This window comes from Drosophila gunungcola, assembly GCF_025200985.1.
Source record: "Drosophila gunungcola strain Sukarami chromosome X unlocalized genomic scaffold, Dgunungcola_SK_2 000039F, whole genome shotgun sequence".
Classification (NCBI taxonomy): Eukaryota; Metazoa; Arthropoda; class Insecta; order Diptera; family Drosophilidae; genus Drosophila; species Drosophila gunungcola.
The window spans coordinates 257,719-280,888 of record NW_026453190.1 but is presented as its reverse complement, the minus strand read 5'-3'; the positions used below and the strand labels follow the sequence as shown (position 1 = coordinate 280,888).

At 38.8% G+C, this 23,170-nt stretch overlaps 1 protein-coding gene across 2 annotated transcripts in view; it reads right to left on the bottom strand.

The window, feature by feature from the left end:
- LOC128260797 (homeobox protein cut) overlaps positions 1–19,754 on the bottom strand; it is a 74,813-nt gene extending 55,059 nt beyond the window's left edge. For both annotated transcript variants that reach the window (XM_052994036.1, XM_052994037.1), the window contains exon 1: positions 18,446–19,754. In XM_052994036.1, coding sequence (XP_052849996.1) covers positions 18,446–18,568 — 123 coding nt within the window. In that variant the 5' untranslated portion in view covers positions 18,569–19,754. The remainder of the gene's footprint in view (positions 1–18,445) is intronic.
- Positions 19,755–23,170: the final 3,416 nt, after the last annotated feature.

The window sequence follows — 23,170 nt, the reverse complement described above, 5'->3', positions numbered from 1 at the left end:
CCCCTGCCTCCTTCCCCAATTACCCTCACACACATACACGCAGCAGGGACAAATTCCTCTTTTATCCCCATGGCCATAAACGAAGTCTGCCAATACAAAAAGAAGGCGTTGTACTGAGCGACCCCTCCCCAGACTGCAGGGGGATACCCGCAAGGTCTTCAGAAGGGTGAGGAAGGGGGGATTGGACGAGGATAATCCAAAAGGATGGGAGTTCCATGGGGTAGGGTCTTACGGGGAGTCAGTGTCGACGCACTCAGGACTCAGAACTCAGAACTACGAACTGAACTGAACAGAACTGAACTGAACAGAACAGAACGGACATGGACAGCCGGTGAAGAGACAGAGAGAAGAGGATACCCAGTGCAGGCGTCGTCCTTCGTACTCGTCGTAATAACGAGTTGGGGTAAAAAGGAGGAAGGGCTATGCACAGGGTCCTGCCGAGGACTACACAAACGATGATGATGACGACGACTACGACGACTACGACGACTGCGACGACGACGACGACGACGACGACAATGTCCTTTCACATTTGTCGTTTTGGCCGAGACGATGGCTTCAGCTTTAGCCCACAGTTCGCTGCTGTCTCTTTCCCTGTCTGCGTGTTAGTGCGATTGCTGTGTGTGTGTGTGTGTGTGTGTGTGTCTATGTATGTGCGGAGGGACTGTGTGTGTGTGTGTGTGTGTGTTTGGAGGGGTGGTGATGGGGTGGGTTGGGGGCATGAAAAAGTTCACTTGTCTGCGATGCTGTCTGCCCCAAACTGCTGCCAATTTTTATGCGCTCCCTACACTTTTTTGTTGTTGTGTATTTTTGTTTTTTTTTTTTTCCACCTTCCAGACCGTACAGAACCACCCCCTATATCACCCAATGTGCCACCCCCTCTTTCGGCTGCTGCTGATGCTGCTGATGCTGCTGATGCTGATGCGGCTGATGCTGCCACTGCTGCTTTATTTCATTTCATCTTCACTTTCGGGTTTCGTTTTCTTTCTTTCTTTCTGACGTGTATAGATTTTTGGTTCGGTAGGGATGATTGCCAGCTTTTGGGGGGATGTGGTGGATATAGGGGGTTGTGACTACTGGAGGAGGAGCCGTACATTCCGATTCAAGGATATTTCCCGATATGTGAAAAAAGAAGAGCAACGAGCGCTGGAGCACAGCAGAAGAATGGAGAATGGAAAATGGGGAATGGAGAAAAAAAATGAAATGAAATAAAATAAAATAAAGAGAAACTCGAAGCGAAAGAAAAGACAGGAAAAATGGGAGGAAATTGGGTAGGGGCTATGGGGTCTTTGGGAGGTCCTAGGAGTTCGACTCGCTCTCTTTCTCACTCTATATGTGTGTGTGAGTGTGTGTGTGTGTGTGGCTCCTGTTCTTGATTGCGCGCGTTAGCAGAAATGAAAATCGGGAGGAAAATATATATACAAAAAAAAAAATTAAAAAAATAAAAAAGGAGGAACGAGGAAAAATGAAAGAAAAACGAAGTTGGAGAAGAAGAAGCAATCGCGGCATATAAGAAATAAAAAAAAAAAAAGAAAGAAGAAAATAAGGGAATTTATTTCTTTTCGAGCGCGCGCAGGATTTTTGCCATATTCTCTATATATATACATGGCCAGCAATCCATACATAGCCATGCATATATATGGCCATAGATATTTGTGTGCATGCTATATACAATCTAGAATGGCTGGAGCACTTTTCTGAATAGCTTTTGGTCGTGTACATGGCAATAAATTGCCCTCTGCCAGCGCTATTTGATGATTTTCATGCTCCCTATCCCTAACTTTATCCCACTTCCTGACCCTCCTCAGCGCCTCCCCTCAGCTCCTCCCCTCAGCCCCCCAGTCCGTGTGGAGTAACCCCACGTAACTCGGTTACTTGAGTAGCCATGAAGCTGAGACTTGACTTAGGCTTAAGCCCCCGCCTGGTCCATCAATAATAACTGAGAATCTTTCGAGTTCCGACAGCTTAGCGTTGTAGGCATGGGAAGATTCCGACTGCAACTGATTTAGAGGGCAGCAAAGCCCTCTTTTGTCACTCGGTTAAAAAAACTAACCCAAGTAACTTGGCTTCTGGAAAAGTTTATGATAGCAAACTTAGCCTGGTTTAAGCTTGTATTAAATTATAATAAAATTGATTGAATCAACGAAAATGGGAGGCCATTCAGAGGCATTATAATGACAGATGAATATATCAATCATTGCCCCATCAAAGCTATTGATAATTTAATTAACTAATATATGTTCAAGCTAATAATAACAAAAACCACTCAGCTCATCTGTTCATTTTAAAACTAATTCAATAAAAAACAGAACCCACCTACATATTTCCCGAATAGTAGCCCCTAGGCCAAACTAACTTAAGTAACTCGACTTCTGCTCGGGCAATAATGATCAAACTTTGTACGATTAAAGCGTTGATTGGAAAACCAAACATGTATACAAATCAAAGAAATCCAGACATGCCAACCCACCGAAAACAAAAAAAATCAACCGAAATAAGCAACAGAAGCGAAGTCACATTTATGGCGATCGCGCAGCTTAAAACATCCGGTAGTTAAACAATCTTACAATGAGCCTAAGCTCAGCTAAGTTGACTTCAATTATCAGACTCAGTTCGGTTTTGGTTTTGGTTTGGGTTTAGGTTTTTTTTTTTTGAATTGAGGAATGGGAATTGATGGTATGATGGAATGGGATTGGGATTGTTTCGTCCGGCGGCCAGATAATAATCATTAGTATGATCAATTGCCCGGACAGCGAGCAGAAAAAGTGTTGCGTTTAACTGGTAAATCAGTTCGACTACCGGCCGAGTTCGTATCTGAGATATGAGTTCCAACGCCGGACGTTGGCGGCGGAAAGACACTTAATTGAATTCGATTTGACGACTGGATGGATGGACTGACTACCGACTGCTGACTATTGCCACGATGCCACTGAGCGGTTCCACCGACTTTGGCATGTCAATGTGGAACAAACGGAAGTCGCTCCGAAATAAATTGAAAGCAAAGCAAAGCAAAGCAAAGCAATGCCAAGCTGAGCTCAGAAGCATAAATAGCCCGAAAATCAAAGGCAATCAGCAGTGAAACAAAAGTCGAAACAGAAGCGGGGCCAACATTTTTATTGTTCTACTCCCATATCCACACAGAATCTCGTGAGAGTGTGGGTCGGCTGCTTCCTGTGTTCATCATAAAAAATCAAAGTAATAATGCGTGTACTTGCGTTTGCCACTTTATAGATTTATTAGGCGGCGGCAGACCGACCCGACCCTCTCCTGTTTTTTTTCTTTTTTTTTGCCTTCTTCCTATATGGATCCGTGCAGCTCTAGAGTTCCCGTTCCCGTTCCCGAGTTTTTATGCTCAACGGAAATTCAAATTAAAATTGAATGCCATAAGGGAGCGGGAGTGCATCTGACAATGATGCGTTTCGCCCGCCTTTAATTTGATTTCTCCAGTTCGGTTCGGTTCGGTTCGAGTTGGGATTTGCATAAGTCTGAACAGAAAAGAACCTCTATTCAGATGAAGTCGTGGCGATCGAACATTAACTCGCAAGAGTAGTGTACAAATAACAAAAAAAAGAATAAAAAAAATAAGCAAAATAAGCAAATATAAGATGAGCATTAAATGCGCGGGCGTGCATATAAATCAAAATGCGGACTTATGTTTCTCCAACAATGAAATATGTGATTCAATGACTTCCTCCCAATTAAAGGCTGCGCTTGGCTGTCTATTTTTGGCTTCCTCAACGAATTACAGACCTCATTTTCGGGGTCTCCCTCTAGCCGTAAAAGGTGTGTGCTCTTGCTCCTCCGATCTGCCCATATATCATATATAGTATACTGTTTTGTGCGGGATGTGCGACGAATTCAATGAGATGCGCTCGAGATCTCTAGATCGCGGAGGGGAATATGGGATATGGAGATATGGGATATGGAGATATGAGGATGGGAACCAAGGAGCCGGGAAGTGTTATGTCCAACAGATGTGCGATAAGTGCAACCAAAACAATAACTTGGGGGAGACTCTCGTCCTGGGTGTCATAAAAAAGTGTGGACTTTTTTTTTTTTTTTTTTGAGTACTATTAAGGAAAGTATATGCCAAGCACTAATCCTAAATCAAGCGTGGTTGAGAACACAAAAATTCTTTAATCTGTTAGTCAGTTTCCGTTTTTTTTTGGAATTTCTTATTTAAAATTTCTGCGTCTTTAAAAATCAAACGAATTTCTTATGATTAAGAACATTTAATCAGTTGTTTCCCTATCACTGACACATTTCCTGTTGCTGTTCCATGAAATATTTATACTTACTTATAACATTTAAGAACTAAGCAAACATGTGCCATATGTTGGGGTCATTCCAATGATTCGTACATACCTGGAAATAAAATAAAAAACCATACATTTAGAAAAACTTGGAATAGTATTTATCTTACTAACTAATCAAATAAATTATGCGATATTTAAAGGGAGCTGTGCTTAAGCTTAAAGGGATGTGATTCATCAGGCATTTGATAAAACCAATCAGTTGGTTGGATATATATATTTTTGTGTGCCATGTCTGCCAGGCTGATAACCCGTTGCGACTTTGGCTTCAATTTCAATGCGATTAAATGGGGCCTTGAGTGGAGTTTTTTGGCTTAAAGCCGCCCAACTGTTGCCACCCCGAAAAGAGTGAAATGTTCTAATTAAAGCCAACAGTAAAAGGCACAAACACTCGCTCGCACACACACACAAACACACACACACACACACACACACAGTACAGAGCCAGAATGGCAGACGGGAAAAGACGGAAAATGTGCCAAGAGGCAACGGCAACGGCAACGATGATGATGACGACGACGGCGACGACGACGACGTCGGCAGTGAAAACTAACCTCAGACAACAAAACAATAACGAAAATTCTAAGCAAGCCGACAACGACGTCGTCAGCTGGCCCGGCGAAAAACTAGCAAAGAAATTAAATTTAAAGGAAAAACCGGGGAGTCCTACTACTGCGGCTCCCCGTTTCTCCTCCGAAAAAAAAAAAAAAAACGTTGCCTAGTGTAAGGAGCCCCTGTAGTAAATTAAACGCCTAGTCCCCTCTCTCTTTCGCTCCGGCTAGCCCCTTCTCTTTCTTCAGTTGGCAGGCAAAGTAGCAAAATTAGTAGCAAAAAGAGCCGAGCAAAAAGACGAAGACGTGGTCTAAAAAGGGGGGGGGGTAGGAAATAGGTGCTGGAGTAGTGTGTGTGTGTGTGTGTGGGGGGGAATGGGGGTTTCAAAGCCAGAGAAAGACAAGGCACTTTTGGCTTTGTATTAGTGTTGTTGTTTGTTTGTGAGTGTGTGTGTGTTTGTGTGCTGTTTCTTTTTTTTTTGTGCTGTCTCAAACTTAGACCACGTCCTTGAGCTTCAATATGCCAGGACTATATATGTGTGTGTGTGTGTGTGTGTGTGTGCGGGAGCTGTTGAGCCTATGTCTAAAAGGCTGAGACAACTTTAAAGCGAGCAACAGTTTAAGGCAGGCGAAGGAGAAAGACCCAGCTGGTAATACATTTAAAGTTCTCCAATTTAAATGAAGTAATTTAAGATACAGCGAGATATTGAGAGGCCTTGAAACTCTTACAAATTCTTGATTCTCATTTGAGGCTGGCCACTCTAAGGTAAATTCTACAGCTGGTCACATTAATAGAGTACATAAACTGTAATAAGTTTGATTTAGTTTGAAGTTCTAGATATTTAGCGACTGTATGTTTAAAGACTTTTGTGAGTGCAAAATGTTAACTGTAAACAAGCACCCACGCACACTGAAACACTTTTAATTACGCACGTTTTGCGGTGGCGACAGAAAGAGACAGACAGAGAGTTTGTGAGTAGGAGGGTGATGGGTGGATGGGTGGCTGCATGTGCGCGTCTCGAAAATGCCGCAAACGCATGATTCCCACCCACCACCACCGCCCAACGACCTATTGCTTTGTTGTTGCTGCTGCTGCGTGCATTGCATGTGTCCTTGAAAGTTTTTGGCATAGTTTTTGGCTGGCACCGAAACACAAGCCAAAGCAGTTAATGCTCTCTAAAACCCACCATTTGTGTCTGTGTGTGTGCATCTGAATGGAGGTTAATGACACCAAAGGCTGGCCACACTGCCATTTAAGTAAGCCCGAAGCAGTGTGGCCAAACACTGCACTAGTGGTGAAATGAGGATGCCACACTGGCCGCACTAGTACCAAAAACTAAACTAAACCTAAGCAAACAAAGCCGCCGACATTGATTCGGCCGAAATCAAATTAAACACTCGAGACCCTTCGGCACAGGCCACTTAAGATTCATCAGTTGACCCTCGTTGTTTTCGTTGGTTTTATTGAAGCAGGGCTTATCATAAGCCACCGATCTGGGCCAAGAGCATGATATGACAGAAATTATGACTTCATAAACGGTTTACTCGAACGGCGAAAAAAATACACAACACACAGGCACACTGGCACACACAAAACACTAGAGCAATTCAATAGAAATCTACCAGAAAACCCCTTAAACCTCCCCCACCTCCGTCGGATGCCAAAAATGTTTGGCAATTAAGCGAAGGGAAAACTTTTGGCCCAAAACATTATATCATAATTAAAGGGAATATATGTGCTTATCAGTGCTTGCCAATTATGAGGAGGGGGTATGGTCCTGCCCTCGCTTTTATGACCTCTTAAATATTTATGTTGCCCCCCGATATCGCTAGCCAAATGAGCAAAACTATCATGGACGCACACCATTAAGCCCCATCCCATAAAAACCGGGAAAGAAAACACCACAAGAAACACAGACAAGAGCTATTTGAAATAAATTTTAACAAATTAACAGTGGCAAACTAATCCCCGAAACATAACAATGGACCAGCGCCCACACACGCAAAAGTATTGGCAATCACCATAAATTGTCACAACTGATATCCTAGACTATAGCATATAGATACTATACTATAATATACTATACTATATATCTATATGTAGTGTGGCGGTAAAAAGTTATAAAATTTTATGACAAACTTTGCTTTCCTTTGTTTTGCTTTATTATTTTTTTTTTTTTTTTGGTTTTTTGGTTTTTCTGCCTCTTGGATTTTCAATAAATTGTCGGTTTTTTGTTTCTAAAAGCCCAGTGAAATTATTATTCGTATATTCTCGTTGAGAATTTATTTGCCTGGCCCGATCGAAATATTGTGAAATCGAAAAAAACAAATAAATTAAAGGGAAAATATACAAAAAAATTATAACGTAGCGACATGTGAACTAGAAGAGGCACCAGAACAAAGCATGCAATGCGCTCTAGTTCCCATCGAATCAAATATACGGCGGCAAGAATTAGTTCCCCAACAATGGGCCACGAAAACTATGCCAAATTGGGGGAAGGGACGAAATCGGGTGGCAAGAGGGCCCTGAAAACGAAAAAAAAAAAAAAGAACTGAAACCGAAACTCAACTGAACACAGAAAATTCAAATTCAAATTCAAATTCTATCGATGTGTGGATATTTTTATCGAAGTCGAGTCGAGACCGGAGCAGATCACTTCGTCATGTCACATGAACAACAAAGAGGAAGAGCGCACGAGAGATATATACATACAGATATTTGTATATATATATATATACATATATATTTAGTACAATATAATACCTTTTAATTTAATATGCAGCTGACGTGCGCTCTACGATCGCCGTCCGATCAGTCAGTCAGTTCGCTTTTGTCTCTCTGTTAACCGTTCGCTGTTCGCCGTATCTTTTTCTGTTTCTGTCTCTTTCGGGGTTTTCGGTTGAAAATAAAATAAATCGAAATGACAGATCATTAAAATTTACAACAACACCAGGCCCCACAGTCACAGGCCCAGTCACAGTCGCAGTCGCAGTCGCAGTCCCGATTCTGATTCCGATCCCAGAAAAGGCAACCAGCGCCAGCATTATTTTTTCATTACCCCCCCCCCCCCCCCAAAAAAAAAAAAAACAAGAAAGAACGACTAAGAAATACCCGGTACTCCCTAACTAATCATTAAATATGTTGCATAACCAAAAGCTTAGTCTCTCAAAACAACGATACGATAAATGCCTTAAAAATTTTACGATTTCCTCAATTTTTGGTATGTGGTTATATAAGGATCATATAAATACAATCCCTTCATATGGTGACCCTAACATTTAAAGATCCCGAGATCCAGTAGTCCTATTATAGATATCCACATATACAATATAACCTACACAACAGTGGGCATAAAGAACTGAAAACAAAACGAAGCCACCGCCACACCGAGTTATATTTGTCGTTGTCGATCAGTTTTTATGTCGTTCGATATGGCAGCAGCGAAAATTTTTTATTAGCCTCTTCCCCAGTGACGATGGCTGCCAACAAGTGCAATTTGATTTTATGCATGTCTATATATGTATGGAAATTGTGTTTCCTTGTTCTCGCGAGAATTTCGAGAAGCGTAGAGTTGTGCTGCAGATGCACAAAAATCAACTGAGATCATCAATTTGCCAAAAAGTAGAAACTGTGCACGCCTTTTCTAGAGTTCTTTCAATTTTCCCCGAATTTCCACACATATATTTTCCTCGGCCTACAGACCCCATAAATTAATAAATGAAGATGTTTTTTTTTTTCTTTTTTGTTCTTTGCCCCGCACATTAAAAAACTGTTTTTCCACGCCCCCATATATTTTCCCCAAAGAGCAGAAAAACCATCAATGAAATGCATAATATTTACGTCCATAATTTTTTCTAATATTTTCAACAGCTGACATCCGAGTAACACCAAAACTCAAGAGCCCCATGGATGTGTGTGTATAATTGACACTCAATTATTCGGTGGCGGGGGTGTTGTGTTGTGTTGTGTTCCCTATATGTTTTTTTTTTTATTTTCCTTCGTTGTTGTTGTTGTTTTGGAGGGGAGTGGAGGGCATTACGCTATGCCATTATCTGAGCTACTTAGCAACCGTTCAACTGCCACTTGTTGGAGACCGACACCCCCTATTTCCACCAAACAAAAAATGAAGAAGAGAAAAAAAAATATAACCGAAACCGAAATATAAAAAACCGTACTAGCTAATAATACAACAACAAGCAGAGCCACTTGAGGCCACAGCACACAGTAAATATAGAGTGGCACAAAAGATTTCCGCTGACAAAAAAGCAGCAGCAGCAAACCAAATCTCTTTCTTCTTTCAAAAGAAGAAAAATTGAAGCGCGATTGATCACATTGATCGTTGGCTGCCATGTGTGTGCGTGTGTGTGTGTGTGTGTGTGTGTGTCTGTGTACATATATATCTAAACAGACAAAGTATTTAGTAAAACACAAGCACCAACAAATATCTCAAGTAGCTGTCTCTGCTGAAACACTGCGAAAAATATTGGTATAAAAAGGGAGCTTTTCATTTAAAAGAAAACAACATTAATGCAAATCATAAATGGTTAGCAATTAAAGGGAAGGTGATTCATAAAATTTAACTAGTAAAGAACTTACTAGTTACTTTATAGTAACAAAAAAAAAACAAAAGTTCAAGTTACAGATTAAATAAAGACAAAATCCCAAGTTGATTTAAATTACTTATTACTTAACTTATGATTTAAAAGATTTGTATATGTATTATTTTTCCAGTGTCCTTTTGATCTGTCTCCTCCTCATTGTCGCTGTACATTTGCAGCTGATCTATATAATAATTTATATGTTTAAGCATTATTTGGGCACAACAACCGAAGATGATCGCACAATGAGAGGGAACTTGAAAAAGCCGCGTCAGCAGAAGCAGAAATCTATCTGGATGATGAGGGGTTGGGGGTCCGTTCGTCGAGCAGAAGAAGCTCCAAATGGTGGTGTTGTGTGAAAACAGCTAACAAATCGTTAGCTCGATGGGAATTTTCCCGACCCGACTTGCATGTAGGCGTTTGGACTTCGTGTACCCCCCCATATCAACATCCAGAGATCTGTAAATCGAACTCTTGAGTTATTTCGTTATGCCACCAAAGTTCTTGAGTTCTATCAATCGTTGAAGTTGCATTTCAAGCGAAAGATGAAAACGATATGGTGGCTATGCATGCACACACAACCAAGGAAAGGCGCTGTTAAAAATCGTGTGATCAATAGGGAAATCAAGTTATATGGCGGCAAACAAAAGCGGGAAAACGGAATCTAAATATAGGGAAGCCCCCAACATGTGCGCATTGTTTGTCACTGTTTGGCCGCAGACTTTTGTCAGCCACCGTACGGTGGCAATAATTAAAAACATAAAAAAAAAAGGAGAAAAAAAAAAAAAAAACCCGGCAAAGGGTAGGCCGAAAACTAAAAGACCGAAGACTGAATGAGATCCGGAGAATTGGAGTCCGTTCGGAGTATCGGAGACGAGCCAGAAGAATTGGAATCGAAGAGGAGGGGAGGGAAGAATGAGTATTTTGCCTACTTAATCATTGTCTGTGTGTCGCTGGTGTGCGTGCAACATGCAGCATCTACATCTACAACCGCTGCTACTTGATTTGATTTACGCCTGCCAATGCTTTATGATTGAGTGGGGCACAAACTCACTCGCAGGCTCTGAGATAAAACATCAAGCATAAATGTGTTTTTATTTTACTCGGGATCCCTCTTCTTAACCAACCCCCGATGATATTCATGCTGCATATGCCGCAGATTTATATATATATATTTGTTTGCTTTTTTTTTGTCTTTTTTTTTTTGTGTTCCGTCTGTTGCCTTGCAATGAGGCGCAACATTTTGTGGCATGCTGCAAGCAAAGCTAGAAAAAATGCAAAAAAAAAAAAGATCGAAAAAAATATCACAAAAATCGAGAATTTAATCCCAGCTGTCCATAAAAAAAAACAAGAGGAATATATAATTTCGTTTGATTTTTTTTTTTTGCTGCCGCTTCTCTCGAATTAAAAAATTGGAATTGTGCTCAGCTCATTGAATAAATCAAACTCATTTGCATACCAACTGATAAATTATAGCGAAACAGGCCCGACAATTGACAAACTGGCCCAGGCCCGGTTGGAAAAAACCGAAGCCAATCCAACCCCAGGATCACCAGGACCACCAGGACCATCAGGACCAACCCTTCTTCCTTCTACCTTCTTCTTCCGGGGGAAAAGAGCAACCACCCATGTGAAAGGGTCAAACAGCAGATGAGGAGGCGGGGGGAAAGCCCTGCCAAGACAGTTCTCGCCGGGAATTAATCGAACGATGACAAGATTCGGGCTGCAAACGAGTTCTCCTCGTGGGATTATGTCCTGCCACCCAAATCACACCGAATCGCTATCATAAACAACAATGCAGGCCCAAATGATCAAGCCGAAAGTGTGTGTGTGTGTGTGTGGTACAGCCAAGAAAATTAATTCAATTAGGTTAACCATGGAGAATTGAGTAAAAATATAAAAATAAGAATCTTACTTATTTTGATAAGAATTTTATACAAAACACTAAATATTCCATTCACTTTTCTAGCTTAACAAAACTTGAACAAAAACTAACTAGAAAACTGCTCAAAAAGGCAAATGATATTTTCAATGCTTAAACCTTTAGTTTCTAAGTCAACTACTTGTGTAAACAACTCTGAATCTTATCGCTGGAAATTGTGGTGAACTCTTTTCAGGAAATTTCTTGGCTTATTCCCTATGAAAACAACCAAACAATCTAACACACAAACAACACACACACACACGCACACACTTACAGCGAAAATCATGGCGAGTGCAAAAACCGCAAAACGATATGGAATCTTTGGGGGGAGGGGAAGGGGGGTAAAATTTCACATAATTAATTATATAAACATTTCGCCAAGCTGCCGTGTTATTTGTGCAACTATAAAGCTCAATCGAGCGTCTGTCGATTCCGATGAAAAAGAAATACTCGCTCTATTATGACTTGGCTTGATTCTGGCTGAGGGGCCTAAGGTAAACAGCACCAAAGTTATGCCACATCAAATATTTCAATAACATCAAATTAAACATAAAACTGCTTTGTGCGCATAGAAAACAGTGGCGGCGAACGAGATAAAGGGAGGGGGTGGTGATGGTGATGGGGGAGGAATGGATTGCAAATGGTAACAAGCACTCAAAAGTCAAAGCGAATTAAATTCTAAACTAATTTTCATGTCGTGCCAAAAATAATAAAAAGAGCAAGGCAGACACAGACATGAGCGAAATGCATATATTGCATGGGCGGCGTCAGCAGAGGGGGCGGTGGGGGGGCTGTCGGTCTGGCGTGGGCGTGTTAGGCGCGCAAAAACCAACAACTTAATTAAAGCATCAATAAAAAATTGTAAAAACATCTGAAAAACGCCACGAGGACAACAACGCTGCTGTAAAAATATGTGCAAAAATTCGGTTCAAACAAAAAATGATAATAATCATAAAAAAAAAAAAATACAAAAAAGATCAAGAGATGGGTCGGTTTTTTTTGTTTTTGTTTTTTTTTTTTTTTGCCTTAATGGAGGAGACGCGCCAATAAAATCCTTGATCCCCCCTGCCAATAATGATGATTCCTTTTTAATGTGCACTCCTCGGGCGTTGGTCATTACTCAAGAAACGAACTTTTAAGGGGACTCGTCCAGAGCTTTTTTTTTTTGTTTTTTTTGTTTTTCTTCTTTTTATTTTTTGCATTTTTTGCATTCAACGTATCGATCACACGAAATGTTGCCAATACCACGGGAATTACGAGTGGCGAAGCTCAAAACTCAAAACTCATCATCATCAGTTCGTTCTGTTGAGCTGTGTACAACTTCAGACTCTGAATCTTCGTTTTCCTCTCGAAAAGGGGGCGTGCACAAAATGATATTTTATTCAATATCCTCAACATCAGTGGGTTTTTTTTTTCTTTTTGTTTTTGTTTTTTTTTTTTTTAGATTTTTCTGTATGTTTTTGCCTTCTTCGCTTTAACGATTTGTCCTTTTCAAGCGAGAAAAAAGAAAAACTCTCCGTGTAGGAAATCAAATTGATGGAGAGACACACACACACACACACACACACACAAAACACAGAGACTCATGAGAAACCTGAAATTAAAAACTCATAAGATATCGACTGATATATTGAGCTGCACAAATTACTGACAACTGAAAGATGAAAGAGGCATCAGCGCGCGACTGCGCACACAAACACACAAAAAAACAAAGAGATTTCCAAGACAGGTTTGCCATCCTGTACAGTATAGTGTATGGTGTATAGTGTATAGTATACCCCCATCATACCCCTTTTCCCATCCCATTCCACAATCCACAATCTTTTCGGCTTGGCTTTCCTATGTCCCTCCGCTTGCCGCATATATGCATATAAAAAGACAATTAGTTGTTATTAAGTTGTACACAAAAGCCGTCGAATCTTTTCTTTCTTTCTTTGGTTTTACCACTACCACAAACACTACCAGCGATGCAGATGCTTCTTCATTTTTTGGCATCGGCAGCTTTTGTGAGACGGTTCGTCTAGATGCGGAATTAATGATGCAATGACAATTGATGCACACCACGCAAAGCGCATTTAGCATTTATGATATTTATGCTCAATTAGTGTCGCTGTGGCTGCTTGCCGTGTGGCGATTTGGCTGGATCTTTCCCCCAGAGTTCCCCTTTGGCGTAAGTGTGAACTTTCAGCTTGATTTGATGGCAGTGGCAGTGGCAGTGGCAGTGGCAGCAAACTGAGTTCCATGCCATGCTAGTTGAGAGTCGGGTGCTGAACACTAATAATGTGTACTAATTTTGGTGTTTACAGCAAACATGTGAAGTTTCTGGTTGATCTAGCAACTGGAACCGGAGTTACATGGGGTTAGTTGAGAGACGGGCTACTATAAACTATTTAACTACTAATTATGATTGATTGTATGGCTGAAAGTTGAGTTACTTGGGTTTATATGGTGGAATATTGTTTTTAAATATATCAATATAATACTAATAGCACTGAGTAAGGATCAAGCTGAGTTACATAATGCTTTTATTCAGACGACTGACTTTAAAACTCTGCTCCCAATTTAAAAGCAATAAGTGAAATTTCAAGCTGTGTTGCTCTAGACTTATTTGTGGATAGTTTAAAAAAAAAAGAAAGCCTCAGACACATTACCCACATATATTTTTTAAGCACACTTTAGTGCTATGTGAAACTTCAATTGATTAAGAGGACTGCAAGCTGAGTTACTTGAGATCACTGCATAGATGGACGGTTCATTCGATTGAAAATCAGCTAATTACTGCCTAAACATAACACATGGGAAATTTGAAGTGCGTTTGATGGCTAGTTCCCAAGTTACTTGAGGACACTCCACTCCACTACGGACGGCTTCAATTAGCTTCAATGGCTATTCATAATTAATGCCATAAACCGGAAAACGAGGGAAACAGCAAATAATCATAATAAAAATTGATCAAGCACACAGACAGACACGAAGACACACATAGTTCATGAACTCAATTTTAATAATAATTTCCAAATGATTTTTTTATTTCACATTATTAGTTGCGTGGTGTGGTGTGGTGTTAGTATGGTGTGGTAGTTCAGTTCGAGTTCGAGTTCTCGGGTTCAGATCGGATCGCCATCTCCACCCACAAGCTTTTAATTGTTCGATTTTCATTTCGATGCGATGCTATGCGATTCGTCTCGTTTCGTTTCGTTTCATTTCGATTCGATTCGTTATTCGTTCGTCGCGTTGTTATAGATACTATAGATACTATACGATATGTGGATGGATATTTCGGTTGCTGTTTTTGCTGCCGCCGCTTCTGTTTTAATTTCCGTGCTGACAAATTAATTTAATTATATTAACATATCTTTCCAGCGATCGAACGATTGAACTGACTGAAATATTTTCGTATATCGTATGTGTGTGTGTATGGTTGTGCTTGTTTATGTGCACTGTGTGTGTGGGTGGTTGAATTCGGTCTGTGATTCTTGGTATAACCCCTTTTTTCCCGAGGTCTCTGACTCATTAGCTGGCTTCTGTTGCCAGAGAGCGAGTAAATTGCACTTAAAACGCTAAAAATTATACGACACACGCCGCTCAGTCCACCGATCTGTATCTGTATCTGTATCTCTATCTGTATACTGTATCTGCTATATGAAATTTGCTGTTATTTGGTATCTGCTATATGGTATCTGGTGTCTGCTGAATGGTGTCTCATGAATGGTGAATGGTGTGTTTCCAAGGGCTTAAAGGACAACCCTTGGGCTGCTCATTTTCGGCATATGCAAATGCCTTCGAGCGGAGGCATCGACGCCATCTTTGAAAATTAAACTTTATAAACTATCAATGCTCGTCGTTTCGTCCCCGGTATATTATCCGCATTCGTATCCGTATCTGCATCTGTGATGGTGCTGATGGTGGTGGTGACTACCCTATAAACCGGTTTCAATTCGATTAAAACGGAACCCCAACTCAATTTTTTCTCATCTTTTCATTTTAATTTTGTTGATTTTTTTTTTTTTTTTAAGTCAGCAAATGCATTTGGCAATTAGTTCGGTTTTGTTGTCTTTCCATTTCCATTTTTCCAGTTTGGATCAGCACAAATCAATGACAAAAAACCTCATCTTTCGTCTAGTTTTCGGTTTTCGGTTTTTGGTAATTGTAGAAGCTCACAAAAAAAAAAATAAAAAAATCTGTTCGATGTTAATGGGTCAAGTTTATAGATTGCATTACGGAAATTAATTTTGCTCTTTTTAGGTTCTGGTTCTTCTTTGGTTCTCTGCTTCTTGTTCTTTTCTTGCTCTTGTTTTCAGATTTTTTTTTTGTGATCGTTTTTCGGTGCCACCGTTCTATATATTTAATGACAAAACTTTGTGTTAATCAAGCACCTTTTTTATGGTTGCTTTTTCGATTTCGATTTGTGTCAATTTTTTCGCGCGCTGTTCTTGAAATGTAAATAAATAAATAAGGAATACTATAAAAAGTATTCCATCAACTCATTTGGACAGCTGTAGACGACTGTGTCTGCGGTCTGTTTAATTAACTTAATAAACTTCCATTTTTGGTCAGCAAATTACAATATGTTGAATAACCTTTTTTTTTTTTGGAGAAATGATATTTATGGATCGAGTTCTAATTTTGTTAAGCGCTCGCACAAAAATAAAAATAATTTGTGTATGTTGATCAGCCTGCGAAGGCGTGACGAAACCTTTCAAATATTGATTCATTGATCACAATCGATCATCGGTTGGAGGGGTCTTCAAAATTATGAGAGTCTCAAAGCTTTTGAGCCATCAAATGATCGTTAGTAGCCGGGTAAAATAGTAACCAAGTCAGGGGCGTATGCAGGTTGCTTTTTCAAGTTAGTAATACAAAAATATTTCCTAACTAAGTAAGCTATTCCTTTTGGACAGAGCATCTATTAAATCACCAAATAATAAAACAAGTAAATACAAATACAATGGAACTAACTCAAAATTAAATACATAAAACAACTTTAGTTAAAGTTTACAAAAAAAAACCTGTTCTTCTTAACCGTAAAAACCGCACTTCCCACTGAAAAAAATCCTGCGTACGCCACTGTCAATCTAGACAATCCTAACAAGTTCTGCGGCTTCTCTGCCTTTTGTCTTTGTTGTGGTTCTCGGGAAGAAGTCGATAGGATAGCTTTTGGTTTTGCTTATTTAAGTTTTATTGATTGCAGTTTGCATTTGCCACATCTCATGTACAAAAATATTTGCGGAGTGAAAAAAAAAAACGCCATTCGCCGACGGCAAATGTCTAGATTTTCCGGGAACTTTTCCTGCCTGTCTGTCTGTCTCTTCTGTCTATGCTGTCTATGCTGTCTATGATGTCCGTCTCTTTTGCTTTTCAGGATCAATCGAAGAAGAAACTCCAATTAAAAATTCCGCGACTGTCGACGCAACCTAATTAACTTGCCAAAACCATATAGAGAGTATTTTTATATATAGAAATATTCAAAAATATATATATATATATGAGTTGATATTTCCATGTCTGGTCTGGCAGTTGTTCCTCCCCTCGCTTCTAATGTTATTTTGCCGCCTTATTTGTTCGGAGTCTGGCATTTGGCCAGCGAAATTCTCAGCGTCGTCTGGCCCCCGCCCCTCGATTTTCCACGCCCCTTTTGCATTATCCCCTGTCTGGCCGATCTTGTCTGGCTTTAACTTTTTTGGTTCACCGGATCGCAGCAGTAGCAAAAATACAAAACACAAAAAAAAAAAAACAAAAATAGGAAAAAACAAAAAGCAGCAGCAAAAAAAAAAAAGTTATTCAAGCAATAAATTGTTCACTTATAATTTGCTTGTTGCACTTTGCATTTTTCCTTTTGTTTTATGTAAACAAATTTTTCAGAAATCAATAACAGCGGAAAAAATAAATAAATTTACAACAAGAAATTAGACAACAATAACGGGGCAGCAACAATAAAAGCACATTTGCCATAGACACGCAAACTCAATTAGTTAACTTAAGTTAAGTTAACCAGTTGGCGGGGCGAAAGTATGGGGGCTTCAGGGGGTTAACGTGGGCGGTTGGGCGGTTGGGCGTTAGGGCGGTCTAGGGTTATTGTTGTTGTCAGCTGTGGGAGTTTCAGGCAAATGCAACAAATGTCATAGAACTTGCAAACAATTCACATTTTATCAGCAATAATAATTGTGAATGAACTTTGCCTTGCTTTATTTTTATTTGATAATTGCTTTTCAATAAAATCAAATACGATTTGTAATCTTCTGGTTTTTTTTTTCAATTTAATCTACGTGGAATATTCAAAACTATACTGTCTCTATTCAAAACATTTTAGTAGCACAAATCTTAAATTTTAATTGTTTATGATTCAATCAACTTCATTCATTAAAATTTCACTTAAGACTTTTCACTAAAATTGCACTTCTATTTGAGGTTGAATCACTTTTCAGAAATCAAATTTATTTGTATTCTTTGTATAACACCTTTTAGTCCACGAAATACCAGAGAATATTTATTTGTGTGGAAAAATGCAAGGAATTCGTTTTGAAAATGTTTACATATCAGAAATTTCAGGTGAAGTGTCACGATTTTTGGGAAGCTCTTCTCATGAATCACATTTATTTCATTCACAAGCATAAGAAGCACTTTCTGAACCACAAAAAAACAGGTGTAATTTTAGCTTTTTAAATTTGTTTGGATTTTTTTATTTCGTTAAATTGAAACACAATGAATTGAAACCAATGACAAACCAATGTTTATTTGTTTTGATTGACCAAATACCAAATGCACTATAACCAATTTGAAACCATCTATTTTAGAAGTCACATTTTTTTTTTTGTGGAAGTTTATCCCATCTACTAATTCCTTTTAAATTCTTTTGTAGAACTAGAACCACTTATTACAGGAGTAATGCTACAGATTTGTAAATTGAAGGCTATATTAATTTAATTCAATAGAAATTCACTTGGATAGTCAGTTATAAACTAAAACTCTGTTGACTTTTACAGCTCCCCACTTGTAAAGCAGCAAACTTGAATCTAATTGAGCAACACATTTGCCGAGTTTCTGCCAACTTTTCTTACCTGTTGCCAAAATTGTGCCAATAAATAAATTTGCTCCTTTTTGAAAAACCAATCGTTGATTGATTGAACAGCCGTCAGATCCATATCGGCTGTCCCAGCGGCTTGTGGCAATGTTGGCTGCATTCGTGGGCTTTCTTGGGTTAATTCAATAATTCTCAGTTTGTTCGCCGTTTTGGGTTTTCTCTCAGTGTTTTGGTTCTACCAATTTGGGGCTAATAAGGCCTGGCATTATTTGTTCTTCTCCTTTTTTTCGTTTCGATATATTTGTTAGTCGCTTATTAAATATATTGGTTTTTGTTTGTTGTTTTGTTTTTTAGTCATCACATTTACACCTTAAGTATTATGTTTCTGTTACGTGCCCAAAAAAATTCATAAATAAGCCAATTTATGTGTGTTATGTTATTATTATTATTATTATTATGGGTATGTTTCTTTTCATCTCTTCCACTTTAGTTCCGAAAAATGAATATTTTATATTTTGATTTTTTTAATTTTTTGGGGGGTTTGGGGTTTTTTTTATTTTGTTGTTGTGTGGGGGAATTGTTGTAGTTGTAGTTGTTGAATGGTGAGGGTTTCTAGTTGTTTTGGTTTTTGTTGCCTGTCGTTGTTTTGTTTTTTGTTTTTGTTGTGGTTGTTGTATGTGTGATATTTTCAAGCCATATTATATTATTATTATTATTATGTTGTTGCTTTTTGCTTTGGCTTATTTTGCACATGTTTGCTGTCGTTGTTGTTGCTCTTGTTGCGGTTGTTGTTGTTGCTGTTGTTGTTGTTGTTGTTCACACTCGACACTCATACACGCGCACATATTTTTTGGCGAACAAAAAATACACTTGAAAAAAATAATAAAACAGTTTCTCGTTCGTTTAGTCCTTCTTGTTTTGTTGTTGTTTTTTGGTTGTGTGTGATTTTTGTTTATGATCTTTACGTTTCTTCTTCTTGGCAAGCGAGATGCATTCTTTGATTTACTTAATAATTTGTTGTAACATTTTGTTTTGTTGTTGCGGTTGTTATTGTTGTTTTGTTGTTGTTGTTATCGTTGTTGTTGCTGTTGTTGTTGTTGTGGGGGTGGGGTGGTATGGGGTATGGGGATTCTTCTGCACACACACACACGCACACCAGACAGAGTGACCAGAGAGAGAAGGGGGCACACACGCACACACACCCGCGCCGCGGCGAAGAAGAAGAAGCTCCGCTTGATGGGGCAGAAGTAGAATCCAAAAAATATCTTCTGAAATTCTCGATTTCTTTCGGCGACGGGACGAACGAAGCGACGTTGCCAGTCACGAATGCTGTTGATGACTGAACAAATCCAAATCGAACGTTAACGAAGCGCCGACAACCCTCTGCCGCGGCGAGCGACGGCAGCGCAGCGGCTGCGGGCAGAGGCGCTACACACACACACGCATCAAAATACGAGCGCGCGCTCGCACTCTCTCTCTCTCTCTCTCGCTCTCGCTCTCGCCCTCTCTGGATGGAATCTCACTCAATTTTCCCTACTACCACTGCTTTTTTGATTTCTTTCAATAGCTTTTTGATTTTCTCACTTTTTTGTGTGTGGGGGGGGGGGGGGGAGGGTTTGGGGTCTCCCCGCTTTTTTTTTTTTTACTCTTATTTTTTGAGCATTTTTCTGCGCCGCCGCATGTCAGTTGCATATATTGAAATTCATTCATTCACAGACACTTTTGGCTGGTGCCCTCTTGCTCGCACGCGGCTTTTCTTATTGGAAACGAACGAGTCGGAGTCGGGCGGCGCTCTCTTCTCTCCCGCCAGTTTGTTGTTGCTGTTTATTGAGCGCAGGATTGAGTGCAACGTTGACTGCGTCGCCGGCAGAGGGATTTTTCGAAACTTGTAATTTTTTGTTGCATGTGGTTTTGCTTTGAGGGGGAGGGGTAGGGGGAGGGGGGTGTCTTACCTCAAATTAATATTAAGTCTGCTTTGGGGTTTTGCAAATTGCCAAGGACTTTTCAATATTTTGTTTGAAGGTGTTTCAAATAGCAAGGAAACACTTTAAGAATCAAATCAGAACTTTTGGTAATTTTGAAAGACCCCAAAGCAGTTCATAATTGTTAGCTAAGTTTTTTACAAGTGCAAAAGAATACAGTATCAAAATATGGTTCCAATAATAATTATTTATCAAAAATAATGAGATAATGTTTTTTTAAAAATAAGTTACAAAGATAGTAACTAAAATAGAATGTCTTTAAAAAAGTTAAGTTAAGAAGTAAAAACAAAAAGTTAGTTACATTAGGGTGGTAAGATAAATAGATCTTATTAGTAATTTTTTATTATATTTGAAAATATTATATGCATATATACACAGTGAAATGCTTAAATAGTTATTTCTTTTAATTCACATTAATCCTATAATTCTAAAGAAACTTAAAGACATTTAAGATCTTAGTAGTATATTAAATAAATAAATATATATAATTTTAGAATTATTTAGTTGGCAAGATATGTAATCACTATGGGAGTTATTCAATCTGTTCAAACATTAAAATGTTGTAATTCATTGGAAAATAAAAAGCATTCTTTGTGGTCATTGAATGTTTGTAAAAACAACTTTTGATTAAAGTAAAGTCCTGGCATTCAGTGATGCACCTTAAATTGTAATCCCAACTGCCGCTGTTGGCTCTTCAAAATCCATGGAATATTAAATGGGCGAGTATCCTCCATCCATTCAACACCACCCCCCAACCCCGCCCCCCATTACTTTGTGTTTTTTCCGCACACCCCTGGAAATTCGCTGTCCCGTTGCGGGATTTTCGCATAAAGAAAAGTTCAAATTGTATCGAAGCGCCAAGTGCACTGCAGACGCCCCCCGTTTTTTCCCGCCCCTCTTTTTTTGCTCTTAACCCATGTTTTCTGTAGGTGGGTGGCGAAAAAGGGGGGGTTTTTGATTTCCAAGGGGTTATGGCTTACACCTAAACTGAGTCTGAGAACCCAAGTCGCAGTCGCAGATGCGTTGCTGCAGTCTGAGAGGAAAATCGCAGAAAATCTTTGGCGAGTGGGGGGAGGGGGGAATAATGGGGTATATGGGGGGTGTACGGGGAATAGGGGAATATTGGGGGCTTGAATCTGCTCGGGGACTTTGTCGTCGGCTGGCAAATAACGGGAGAGCCGAGAGAAAGGGCAGCGCCACCTACACGAAGACAAAAAACGATGCTCGGTTCCGCCGTCGGCGACGAAAAAAAAAAAAAACGAAAAAATTACTCATTTCATTTTATTGCTCTGGGTCCTTTTTCCTTAAAGGTATATTATTGGACTAACCAATAGGTTTATTTTTAATATATCTCAGAATATCTCAACAAGACAAGAAGAATGATTTGCTATTATTATTAATATCTGACCCAGAGTCAATATATATTATTAAATACATAGCTGCAAGTAAAGTAAAGTAAGATTGCAAAATTCAAATAATCCAAAAACAGCATTGCTTTACTTAATATAATAAAAATATATTAAAAATATTGAAAGTAAATCAACTTGTAATCTAATTTTTCAATATTTTAGTAAGGTATTCTTATACAAAAGTTCATATAAAAGTGGTAAATAAATAAAATCCCACAAAATCCCCTTGAAAAACAAGTGTTTCCGCCGAATAGCAAAATTCCTACTAAATTTAAATCAACTAAAACCAAAAAACCACTCGATCTAAAAACTCTCAAAATGTTCACTCACTCACCTACATTCGCGTTTGAGTCGCAGTTGCAAGGGGTTCGAACTCGTTTTCGAAACGTTTTCGAACTTGTTGAGCCGATTAAGTTTGTATGAAGAATTCCAATATATTAAGCAGTTAACTCGCTTACCTTTTAAGTTGTTTTTATTTTTCTTCCTTCGGTTTGATTGTTTTTATTAAATCTGGTTTTTGAGAATGAAATGTTTTTTTTCATAAACTTAATATTTGTGTTGCTATTCCAATCGATAAAATTTATCATTTTGGCAATGCAATCCCTGATCGAATTGGATAAGTTAGTCCTTATTTTCATGGCTTTATATCTTCAGGAATTTGCAAAAATATTTAAGAAATATGTTGATACCGTTTGGATATTTTTATTGTTAATACTTGACATAAGTAGCTCTATCAAACATAAACCCACTAATTTTGAACAAAAATTAATTGCATTTTTAGTTTTTTTTTTTTTCTTACGTATCAGCATAAACTTCCGATTACACACCAAAAAATATATATAATTTATTTCTAAATTATATCGTAAAATTATTATTAATAATAACTTCATAACGAAAAAAAAAGTTTAAAAATCTCTCGATTAGCTTGTCTTAAGATTTGACACAAATGTATTTATAATTGAATTTTTGTTTAAATATTGTTAATCAGGTTCTTCCAAAAAAATGTGTTTTGACAACAAAACAATCAGGAGTTTAAGTTTTCATTTATTTGGCTATCTTAAAATGTACATATCCCAAAAACCAAAACTGCATGGCATTTAAAATGAATGAGTCAAATTTTATCTCGAATAATCTTTAAGTTCTAATTTAATCTTTAAAACTAATGGGTGGTATCCTTAACCCTCGATCGCTTGGTTAACCCTCCACTGAGAGCGGCGGTCTGAGCAACGCAAAAAGCTCAAAAAAGCGCTCAGATGACAGGCGCTCTCAATTTTCGATAATTCGCATAATAAAAACCAAAACCAAATCGTACACACACACTCACACGCACACAGACAAGTGTCACATAAAAAGTCGAAGAAGAAGCGCAGC